Source organism: Podarcis pityusensis, assembly GCF_964106645.2.
Source record: "Podarcis pityusensis genome assembly, chromosome: Z".
Classification (NCBI taxonomy): Eukaryota; Metazoa; Chordata; class Lepidosauria; order Squamata; family Lacertidae; genus Podarcis; species Podarcis pityusensis.
The window spans coordinates 15,659,458-15,672,289 of NC_138044.1; the positions used below are offsets into that span (position 1 = coordinate 15,659,458).

The following is a 12,832-nucleotide window of genomic DNA, read 5'->3' on the forward strand; positions in this document are numbered from 1 at the left end:
TGTTTCAACCGCCATGGTCATATCAACCACAGATAAAATATATGCACTAATACAATATTAAAAATAACTTAAACCAAAATATATATTTGCATCAAATATTGCATCAAAATACAGTAATAGTAATAGTAATAGTAATAATAAAACATCACCAAAAGGTTAGAAAAGATTACAATATGAAAGGTTAAATGAACCAATACATTAAAATCATCAAATTAAATCTCTAAATTAAATCATCCAATTAAAACTTATTATCATAATTAATTTATTTGTCACCTTCCAAACCACCATATCAAGGTGATTCACGTTTAAGATAATAAAAAAGTTAACAACTCACAAATGATGAACACTTTTTTTTTAAGACTAAAACCCTAAGAAGTGGACATGCATGGTAAAAGATGCCTTTGTCCAGCTGTGAAAGCCTGTCAGAACAAAAATGTTTCCAGGAAGTACAGAGAGTGGGCCCCTGTCGTTTCTTGACAGAAATGCCGTTTCACAGAACAGGAGCAGCCACACTAAAGGTTCCTGCACGCTCAGAGTTACTGCAGAGACGTCTTCCGAGAGCTTTGGAACTTGCAGACCACAAGAATATATGGGGTGCATAAGGGATAAGGCAGTCTCTTAAGTTATTCCTAAAAGCTTTCCTACATATTTATATTTTTATCATACAGGCAATTAATATACTGACTTAGCAGTATATAAATATATTTATCAGTAAATAAAATAAATTAATATTCTTTTGTTAAAAAAAATAATATTTGCACGTTGCAATTTAATAAAAGCAACAGCAACATCAGGGAGGTTTCAAGCAACTGTAATATAATAAAAGCTAACCACAAATTAAAACAGATTGCCAGCTAACTATTATAGGAAAATGTTTTCCTGTAATTATCTGCATAAGGAAAGTTTTCAGTGAACGTTTGAAGGTTAATATAGAAGGCGCCTGCTTGAATCTCTCTGTTGGAAGAGCATTCCACAGGAGTGAGCCAATAATACCGAAGGCTCTGTTTCATATTGATGTCAGATGTGCTGCTCTGCAAATTCACTGGAAACTACCTTATGCTGAGTCGGATCATTGGGTCAATCCAGCTCAGGTTTGTCTACACTGACTGGCAGCAGCTCTTCTGGCATTTCAGTCAGGGAATAGTCCCAGCTCTACCTGGAGATGCTGGGGACTGAACCTGGAGCCTTCTGCATGCAAAGCAGATGCTCTACCAGTGAACTAAAGTCCTTTCCTCTAAGAAGTATGTAAGATTCCAGTTCTCATAATTTTGAAAAAAATAGGAAGCTGCCTTATTTCAAGTCAGACCATAGGTTCATCTAGCTCAATACTATCCACACTTGCCAGAGTTTCAGGGAGGGAACAATCCCAACCCTATGTGAAGACACCAGGGATTGAACCTGGGACCTTTCACAGATGCAAACAGATGTTCCACCCCTTAGCTACAGCCCTTCTAAGGCCCAGGTTCGATCCCATAAGCAATATATGAGCCTGGCATATATATCAGAGCTTGCAATCTGGGCAGACCACAAAGGAGACTGCCCCAAAAATGTTGTGCCAAGATTTTGAGCCAAGCAGACGACACTGGAGTGCATTTTTTCCATGGCCTCCCCCCACCCCACCAGGCTTTTGCAAATAGTAAATGTAAAAGTTTAAAGAAATGAAGTATCTCTCCCGTCTAGACCCCCATCAGATCCCACTTCTCAACTGATCCCACTTTTTTATAACAGTGCTGCCCCAATCCTGGACAAGCTGCATCAGAGAAAGCTTTTGGATTAGTAAGAAATCAATCTTTCAGCATGGCAGCACCACAACTTTGGAACACCCTGCCTGTTGACATCAGGCAGGTGTCTTCGCTATACTCTTTTCAATACCTCTTACAAAACATTTTGGTTTAGACAAGCCTGCCTAGATATGTAGAATGTTGACATGTGTTTTAATCTGATTTTTAGCTTGTGGTTGATTATAATTATCTATTTTACCAATAATTTTATTCTTCTATTCTTTTGTAAACCACTTTGAGGTGGGTTTTTGTTGTTGTTGTTCTTTTTATAATACCAAATTTTGTGAAAGAAATAAAAGAAAGCTGCCTTTGAACCAGTCTGGATATTTGACCATCTGTCTATCTGTCTTTCATGCTACAAAGCTCTCTGATCCTTTAACTGGAGAGTTCAAGGACACAGCCCAGCCAGGCAAAAACACTTGGGGTAAAAGGTAATGGACCCCTGGGCAGTTAAGTCCAGTCGAAGGCGACTATGCGGTGTGGTGCTCACATCACTTCAGGCTGAGGGAGCTGGCATTTGTCCACAAACAGCTTTCCAAGTCATGTGGCCAGCATGACTAAACTGCTACTGGCGCAAGGAAGACCCTGACAAGTGCCAGAGCGCATGGAAATGCTATTTACCTTCCTGCTGCAGCGGTACCTATTTATGTACTTCCACGGGTGTGCTTTTGAACTGCTAGGTTGGCAGAAGCTGGGCCAGAGCAACAGGAGCTCATCTCATTGCGTATTCAAACTGCCAACCTTCCGAAGACAAGCCCAAGAGGCTCAGTGGTTTAGACCATAGCACCACCCGCATCATCACTTGGGGTATAAAACAAGACCAGTGTGGCCTGGGGAGAGTTCTGAGCGCTGGACAGAAAGGTCTAGGGGGCTGAAAATATATTGATACAGTTGTAAGAACATAAGAAAAGCCTGCTGGATCAGGTCACTGGCTCATCTAGTCCAGCACCCTGATCTCAATGAAGCCAACTAGACGCCCCAACAGGAACCTACAAGCAGGACCTGAGTGCAGCAGCAACTCTACTCACTTGTGATTCCCAGAAACTGGTATTCAGAAGAAGTATTCATACTGCCTCCAACCCGGGGGGAGGGGGATATAAGAGCCCTACAGCAGGTTCAGACCAATGGTCCATGAAGTCCAACATCCTGCTCTCACAGTGGCCAACCAAGAAGGCCATGGGAAACTCACAAGCAGGATGCAAACACAAGAGCACTCCAGTGGTTTCCAGCAACTGGCAATGAGAAGCATTTGTGCCTCCAACCATGGAGGCAGAGAATAACTATGGTGGCTAATAGCCATGCATTGCTCTCTCCTCCATGAATTTGTCACATCCTCTTTTAGAGCCATCAAAGTTGATGGCCACCACTGCCTCCTGTAGGAGTTAAGTGCTGCAGTTATTAACCTTGCACTGTGTGAATAAGTACTTTCATTTATCTTTCCTGAAACCTCCAACATTCAGCTTCACTGGCTGTCCACAAGTGCTAATGTTATAAGAGATGGAGACAGTGGCACAGTGTGGTTATTTGCAGTATGGTAGTGCTGCAGAGAGCTTGCTGGGGAGACCATGCATTAAAAAGGGACTCAAAAATAACTTAAACAAGGTTTTAATTACAAAAACAAAAACTCCTTTTACACTAAATACATTAACAAACAAACATGACCCAACCACCAACCCATCCCCCAGGGGGAAGGGAGAGCTAGGTGCTGCTCCTTATATACTACACCCAATTGCTGACACAGCTTAATCAATACAACTCAGCAGCACCTGCTATGTTTCACAGCTGTAAAGCTGGGTCTCGTTATCTTGCTCTGGCCCTTGCTCTGGCCCCTTAAAGACATACACATCGAGTGGAACAATGATGAACCTTTACATTTAAAGTAACCATTCAACATTTCCCCTGCGGTTCATCATTGTGGAACAAAAACATAAAGCATACTTTGTACATGTCTTTCATGTGTAACCTTTGGAAGTGCTTTTGTAAAAATGTCTGCAATTTGATTGTCACCTGGAACATATTTAAATACAACCATTTCATCAGCAATTAGTTTCTTTACAAATTCTAAACGTAATCTTAAGACTCTAGTGCACTGCGTATTGGTCTCTGAACATAGGATAGCGAGGCCGCTCTGAGAATCAAGGTAAACTTTTACTGGTAGTGTTACTTGCATCTGTAGGTCTGCAAATACCTGCAAATACCATTCCACATCACGAGTGGCCTGAACGCATACACATAATTCACTCTCTGTTGTGGAGAGACAAATAATGGTTTGTGTCTGGGACTTCCATTCAAATGGACAACCGTTATAACAAAACACCATACCAGACACACCCCTGCAATTATTTTGTTCCACTGCATGAGATGCATCGCAGAAAATTTCAAAACCTTTGTCAATGCTTGATGTAAACTGCAACCTATAATGTTTGGTATGTTTAAGGTACATTACCACTCTCTTAAGAGCAGAAAAACATTGTGTAGTGGGCTTTTCCACAAATTTTGCCAGAAAGTGAAAAGCATAAGTTATATCTGGTCTTGAGATTCTTTGAATAAAATTTAGCTTGCCTATAGCAGAACGATACAAAGTTTTGTTAGGAAATGGTTTATCTTCACCTGTAAAGGTGAAACCACATACCATAGGCGTTTCCTTCCCATTTGCATTTTCTAAACATAGCATTTCAACAAGGTCATCAATTTTTGCAGTTTGATGAACCAGAAAAGATCCATTTTTGCCTTTCTCAATTTGCATGGATAAGTAATTTTTAGCTATGCCTAATTCTACCACATCAAATTTCTTCTGTAACTGTGATACTACCTGTTCATATTCCTGTTTAATTTTTGTAGAAATTAACACGTCATCTACATATCTTGATCGTTTAAGAACTAGGCCTGCTGAGACTCTTGGTGTCTTCTTCTCTTCCCTTCACAATAAAATTAGGATGAAAATCCATAGATTCCTGGTGGTAAGCCAGTGGCTGTTCGCTTTAATGAAATCATCCTGCTGGTACCCATTCCCAATAATTCCAATTAAAACAGTTCCATGGAAAGAAAAACTATTAACCTGCTTTGCGCAAATCTAAACTGATTATCATAGCGAGTATTGGTCATTCCTTGGCACTGAGAGTGCTGCCAGACTAAACAGAGTGCCTTATCGCAATGCTGGAGCAGGCTACAAGTGGCAGAACACCTTGTCGCTGATGCTGCACTGCCTTATGTCAGCAAGAAGATCTAAATCTCTCCCCACAGAGATGTACTGGGCACCTTCACTGCTTAGTTTGTGTCCTGTGCTGAAGACAAAGCTCTTTACCCTGGTTCTTGTGACTGTAGTTTGTCGTAAAATATTTTCAGTACAGTGGTACCTTGGTTTACAACCATAATACTGGAGGTCTGTTTGTAGACTGAAACAGGTTGTAATCCAAGGCGTGCTTTCACCAATGGGGCCTCCAAAAAAACCACATTCGTAATCCCCCCCAAAAAAGGTTGCAAACTGGGACCCGCACTTCTGGGTTTGACGTGTTTGTAATCCAAAACTTATGCAAACCAAAATGTATGCAAATCAAGGTACCACTGTATTGTATTTTTAAATTGCTATAACCTGCCCTGGAACCTTATTGTGAAGGGCAGGTAAAAAAATAAATTATAATTATTACTAGTAATAAAAATAAAAACAACAATAAAACAACAAGTGCTCGTTTCTTATTTTACCATCCTCAGAGGGTTTCAATTGAATAATAATAATAATAACAATAATAATAGATGCTATTTATTATTACAACATATTCAAAAAGTTGTTGTTGTTGTTAAACCCCACCTTTTCCCTTGATGGGACTCAAAGCAGCTTATAGTTAAAAGCAAGAACTGTAAAAACATAGACAGAACAATAATAAAAACCAAACATTGATAGGAAATGAATACCCAAAGGTCATCTCGTCCAACCCCCTGCAATGCAGAAATCACAACTAGGCTCCCTGACAGATAGCCAGCCTCTGTTTAAAAACCTCAAGCGAAGGAGAATCCACCACCTTCCAAGGGAATTCACTCCATTGTTTAACACCTTTTACTGCCAGAAAGGTTTTCCTAATGTTTAGTTGGAACCTACGTACTTCCTTGTCTCTGACCAAACTGCGGGAGGCAGTGGAGGACAGGAGTGCCTGGCGTGCTCTGGTCCATGGGGTCACGAAGAGTCGGACATGACTAAACAACAACAACTTCCTTGTCATTTGAATCCATTGGTTCAGGTCCTGCCCCCTGGAGCAGCAAAAAACAAGCTTGCTCCATCTTTCATGGGATAGCCTTTCAGATTTATTTATTTTTTAATAAGATATTTATTAAGATTTTTTTAAATATTACAATAACAAATGAAAAAGAAAAAAAAATACAAAATAAAAATGATTAAAAACCACTCAATTTTTCCATTGCTTATTTTTCCTTAGCTTGTTTCCCGGACCTCCTCATACCTCCCTTTTTTGTATTCCAGTTCAGTTTGTTGGTTCAGCAAATCCTTACCCTCTTTATTTGTCCTAATCTTTGGTCTTAAAATAGTAACATTAGATTTTTACCTCTTAACAACCCATTTTTCATATTCCCTTAAAGCATTACAGCTGGAAACCACTTAATTTCTATCCAACATCTTTCTAACATTCATTAATTTTACAATATTTCTGTAGATAATCTTTGAACTTCTTCCAATCTTCTTCCACTGACTCTTCTCCCTGGTCTCGGATTCTGCCAGTCATTTCTGCCAGTTCCATATAGTCCATCAACTTCATCTGCCATTCTTCCAGAGTGGGTAGATCTTGTGTCTTCCAATACTTTGCAATAAGTATTCTTGCTGCTGTTGTGGCATACATGAAAAAAGTTCTATCCTTCTTTGGCACCAATTGACCGACTATGCCCAGGAGAAAGGCCTCTGGTTTTTTCAAGAAGGTATATTTAAATACTTTTTTCAGTTCATTGTATATCATTTCCCAGAAAGCCTTAATCCTTGGGCACGTCCACCAAAGGTGAAAGAATGTACCTTCAGTTTCTTTACATTTCCAACATTTGTTATCGGGCAAATATTAATTTTTTGCAAGCTTGACTGGGGTCATGTACCACCTGTATATCATTTTCATAATATTCTCTCTTAAGGCATTACATGCCGTAAACTTCATACCTGTGGTCCATAACTGTTCCCAGTCAGCCATCATTATGTTATGTCCAACATCTTGTGCTCATTTAATCATAGCAGATTTCACCATTTCATCCTGAGTATTCCATTTCAACAGCAAGTTATACATCTTTGACAAAATCTTAGTTTTAGGTTCTAATAGTTCTGTTTCTAATTTTGATTTTTCCACCTGGAAACCAATTTTCGTATCCAACTTATATGCCTCCACTATCTGATAATAATGAAGCCAATCTCGCACTTTGTTTTTTAATTTCTCAAAACTCTGCAATTTCAGTCTATCTCCGTCTTGTTCCAAAATTTCCCAATATTTCGGCCATTTGGCCTCCATATTGAGCTTTTTCAGAGCTTTTGCTTCCATCGGTGACAGCCACCTTGGAGTTTTATTTTCCAATAAGTCCTTGTATCTTATCCAGACATTAAACAATGCTTTCCTGACAATGTGATTTTTAAATGCTTTATGTGCTTTGACCTTATCATACCACAGATATGCATGCCATCCAAATACATTGTTGAACCCTTCTAGATCCAAAATGTCAGTGTTTTCAAGAAGCAACCATTCTTTCAACCAGCAAAAAGCTGCTGATTCATAGTAAAGTTTTAAGGTCTGGCAGGGCAAATCCACCTCGTTCCTTTGCATCTGTTAATATTTTAAATTTTATTCTAGGCTTCTTGCCCTGCCAGACAAATTTAGAAATATCTCTCTGCCACCTCTTGAAACAGTCCATTTTGTCCACAATTTGCAGTGTTTGAAACAAAAACAACATTCTAGGGAATACATTCATTTTTACCGCAGCAATACGGCCCAGCAGTGAAAGCTTCAAATTTGACCAAATTTCTAAATCTTTTTTCACTTCAGCCCAGCATTTTTCATAATTATCTTTAAATAAGTTCCCATTCTGAAACCTCTCTCTCTCCATTGGTGTTAAATTTTTCTCTAAAACCTTGGTCTTTAACTTATTCAACTTAAATCCTGCAACTTGACCAAATTCTTGAATCAGTTCTAAAACTCTTTTGGTACTAGATTCTGGCTCCTGTAACGTCAATACTAAGTCATCTGCAAATGCTCTCAATTTGTACTGTCACCACATTATTTGCAATTAGTTTAGCCTTTTGTTCTGAATAAATTGCACTTATACCGTTTTCAAAACCTTGGCCTACCCCCATCCCCTGTAGGTTCTTCTTCATAAAACTCCAAGAGATATTGTCAAAAGCTTTCTCCGCGTCCACAAATACCAAAATGCTTTAGTATTTATGTTCACTTCTAGTTTTTCCAAAATATCAATTATATTCCTCAAATTATCGGACAAGCGTCTTCCCAGGAGAAAGCCCGCTTGGTCTTTATGAATCTCTTCCATCAATACTTTTTTCAATCTCTTGGCCAAAATGTCTGCAAAAATTTTGTAATCCACATTAAGTAACGATATAGGGCGGTAGTTCTTAAGCTGAGTCTTTTCAGTCTCTGTCTTCGGTATAAGTGTAATGTACGCCTCTTTCCAAGACTCTGGTGCCCTTTTCCCTTCCAATATTTCATTGCAGACTTCCTTTAAAGGTTGTAATAACCACTCTTTCAAAAATCTATAATATCTAGAAGTTAGCCCATCCGGTCCTGGAGATTTGCCTAATTGCATATTTTGAATGGCACCTTCTACTTCCTGTTCAGATATTTTATAGTTCAGCATTAACTTACTTTCTTGGGATATTTTTTGTAATCCATTTGTCTTCAGAAATTGGTCTATATCCATTTCCTTCTGTGGCCCTTGTGTATATAGTTGTATAAAGTACCTCTGGAAACAATTTCTAATCTCAGTTGGGTTATGTATATTCTTTCCTTCCACTTCTAAATTTGTGGTAGTCTTTAATTTTTGTCTTTTTTTCATTTGCCAGGCCAGCAATTTCCCACATTTGTTAGCTGATTCAAATGTTTTTTGTCTCATTTGTTTAATTTTCCATTCTATTTCCTGATTCATCATTTCCATATATTGTACTTGATATAACTTTATTTCTCTCAAAATCTCCTGCAACTTTGGTTTTGCTCTCAATTTCTTTTCACTTTCTTTTATTTTCCCCAAAATTTTATCTTTCTTCTCATTTTGACTTCTCTTCTTTATTGCATTCTGTTGTATCAGAAACCCTCTCATGACAGCTTTACTTGCGTCCCAGATTACTCTTTTTTCTACATTAGTGTTCATATTTATTTCAAAATAGTCTCTCAAGGTTTTTTGGGCCTTTTTATAAACTTCTTCATCTCTAAATAGGGTGTCATTCATCCTCCATCTGAAGGAGCCAGTTGATGTTAGTTTCAACTCCATCCTTACCGCATTATGGTCGGAGCAGGTTTTTGGGCAGATTTCCACTTTCTTTATCTTTGGTGCCATTCCTCTAGTTACCCATATTTGGTCAATTCTAGTCCATGTCATCTTAGCTTCAGAAAAGAAGGTTCCCTCTCTTCCCAAGGGGTTCTTTGTTCTCCAAGTGTCCACTAAATCAAAATTGTCTATCATCTCAAAAAATGTTTTCGGTAGTCTACCATCCTTGGTAACTACCTGTCTCTGTGCCTTATCCATGTTTGTAGATACTACTCCATTCATGTCCCCCATCAAAATCAGATTGTAATCCAAATAATCCAATAAGGTCTCATGCAACTTTTTAAAGAATTCAGATTTCCCCTCATTCGGTGCATAAATTCCTACTATCAAAAATTTCTCTCCTTGAACTTGAATTTCAATTGCCAAAAATCTTCCTTGGTCATCTTTAAGAATTAATTTCGGTGATAGTCTCTCCTTTGCATATATCACAACTCCTCTTTTTTTGATTTTGTCAGATGAGATAAACTCCTGTCCCAATCTCTTATTAATCAGTAGTTTCCTGTGTAACCTTGTTACATGTGTTTCTTGTAGACAAATCAAGTCCAATTGTTCCTTTTTTAGTAAATGAAAAACACTTTTTCTCTTTCGAGAGAGTTCAAACCATTACAATTCCAACTTAACAGTTGCAGAGCCATGATGGGGTTACTTCACTTTACCTCCAACTGCGCCAAGTGTCTGTTCTTGTTCTGTCAGTGGTATCTCTTTCTCTGGACCATGCAGTCCAAAATATAAATTTGCTATGTCTAGTATTCCTTTTTCCAGTGTTTTTGGCTCTTCTCCGGATTCCACTTTTTTCTGTAGATCTTCTCCGTGATCCTTCAGAAACCTATCTTTGTCATTGACTGATCTTATTTTTATCTTTCTTCCTTTATATTAAAAGGACAGGCCTTGAGGGAATTCCCACCTAAAGATGATTCTGTTTCTTCTCAGCAGGGCAACCAGATCTCCGTAGTTGAGCCTTAAGTCCAAAAGATGTTTTGGAATGTCCTTGAATATCTCCACACTTGAATCGTAAATTTCCAAAGTCTTTTGGTAATGCAGATTCAAAATTTTGTCTCTCTCCTCTTTTGTTCGAAGGGTAATCAAGCAGTCTCTCACCTTATTCCTCCTTCCTCCTCTTCCAAGTCTAAATGCACTCTCTATCTTAAATTCTTCCTTCCCCAAATCCTGTTGCCAGAAATCTGCGAATTCCTGTGTAAGAAAATCAGCCAGATTGTCTTTCTCACGTTCTGGTACAGCCCTGATTCTTAAATTTCTTTGTTTCTCTTTCAATTCAATCATAGGCAATGTCAAGCCGTGGTCCTCCAGTTGCTTATATACCGGTGGTATCTTCTCTTGAGTAGCAGTTGCTATATCTTTTGCTTCTTCAGCTATCTTTCGAGTCGAAGCAGATTCCTGTAGTAATTTTTCAATAGACTCTGTGTTGGTATTCACCTTCTGTCCCAAATTATTGATGCTTGTAGTATTCTGGTCAATTTTAGCCGATGCTTCAGCTACTTGTTTATTTGTTTCAGCTACTTGTCTAGCTAAATTTTCCAAAGATTCATTAATTTTTCCAAGTGCCTGTGCCAAAACGTCTTCGGACGACATAACTTTTGGTTTAACCTGTGGAGGTGCAGCCCCTGGTATTCCAGATGGTCCAGATGTTGAAGCCCTTCACTGCAACGTAGTATCTGTCCGATAGGGTCTGCCAGACCTAGTAGTTTTTTCCTGCGCCAACTCTAACTTTCCTCTTCCATCTGCCATAACACTCTCATGAGAATTCAAGATCGATCCCACGGCTGGAAATTTGTTTTGGAATGGAAAATCCCTCTAGCCCCAGTTGTTATTGTAGCAATGTCAAGCCTCCTCTAGGGGGACACAGTAACAGCTAAAGCTTGCAACTTTTAAAAAAGAAAATAGTCCTTATAAGTCCCCCAATTCACATAAAAACAACAGTTTCAGTTGCACTTAATCAGTTACTTTAAAACCAGGAGAAGTTCAGAAACACTGTATCTCTTTTGCAGAGTTAGCTGTCAAAAGTCCTCTGCTTACCGATAGGCTTTCCACAAAATGGCATTCCTTATCTCGGAGCAGTCCGTTCCCAGGTTTTAGGCGGTGGATTTTAACTTCCTTTCCCCCTTTTTTTGCAGATAAATACAGTTCAAACCTTTCCCCCCTCCTCTCCTGCAATCCGGAGGGGAGATCTTTTTCCAGATGTTAAGATTTAAGTCTTTTTTCAAACGTCTTTCCGAGTTTCCGCTTACAGTCTCTTTGCTTTGATCTATTTACAAGAAAGGAAGGCAGACTTCCTGTTTATACCTTCCCGCTTTGGTGCCGAATTAACTTGTTTTTTCCCTTTAAATCCAATTTAATCCTACTCACCGGTAGTTGCTTTCAAAGTCAAATTGTCCCAGGAAAAAGTCAGCGCTCTCTGATAACGGCTATGCGGCTTCACTCCGCGGAAGAAGCAGTCGACTCTCAGCACAGCACCACTCACCCCGTCCCGCTCCGGAGCCCTTAAAAGGGTCCCTTCGCGACTTGGGGGGGCACAAAAGGTGCCCGCCGAGTCCCCATGTTCACAGGCTTCGCCCGCCTGTGATTTTTAAAGGGCCCCCGCTTCGCCGCAGCGGTAAGACCCGATCCCGCGGAGCTGGTCCCTCAGAGACTCAGAGGAAATCCGCCATTATCAATGGCGCCAACCCGGAAGTCCTCAGATTTTTGAAGATGGCTCTCGTATCACCTCTCAGTCTTCTGCTCTACAGGCTAAACATATCCAATGTTTAGTCAGAATCTCCTTTCTTGTCATTTGTTCTTGCTATTATTCATTTATTTATTTTTTGTCATCTTCACAGGTTTTCAATCTTCCAATGATCCATTTGGAAACCAGCAGTACTTGGCTCTGCTACCCTCACCCAACAAAGCCATACCAAACACATGCACACACAATTTTTTTGTTGTTTGGAAAATGATGGAGAAACAAACCGATGAATGGACAATGAACGGAGAGACATGTGAGCAAGCTGCGAGCAAACCAGGATGAATGCTTGCTATCATATAACCCCGTCCCACAGATTAATCAGAACAAATGCTCAAGAAAGAACAGTAGTGGTCTAACTACCATGCATGCTTTTAGCAAAAAAATGATGTAAAATAAATAAATAAGATACGCCTGGAAGGTCAACCAGGGTCTGCTCTCACCTTCCCATCAGATGCAGTGTTGATCCGGTAGTGGTAAACCCTTCCCTCGTATCTCAGCGATATGGACCGCTGGCCTGGACTGCTCTCACTTTCCCGCACCAGGAAGCTACCGTTGATCCCACTGCTCAGCAGGTACTCTGCCGCATTCCGCGACACTGGCCCATGGTACCATGAGTGCTTCTCTAAGCTGTTCACGGGGGTGATGTAGTTGCTGGGGACCCAGCCTTGCCCATTCTTTGTCTGGGCCTCACACCACTCCCCATTGTGGTTATAGCCCAAGACGCGGAGCTTTTCACCTTTCCATTAAAACAATTAAAACAAAAAGAACGAATATTGGT

General features: G+C 39.7%; 1 protein-coding gene across 2 annotated transcripts in view; it reads right to left on the bottom strand.

Annotated features, from left to right (window-relative positions):
* ABL1 (ABL proto-oncogene 1, non-receptor tyrosine kinase) overlaps window positions 1-12,832 on the bottom strand; it is a 132,263-nt gene that overhangs the window by 39,671 nt on the left and 79,760 nt on the right. For both annotated transcript variants that reach the window (XM_080990597.1, XM_080990598.1), the window contains exon 3: window positions 12,495-12,790. In XM_080990597.1, the coding sequence (XP_080846723.1) occupies window positions 12,495-12,790 (296 nt within the window). The remainder of the gene's footprint in view (window positions 1-12,494; window positions 12,791-12,832) is intronic.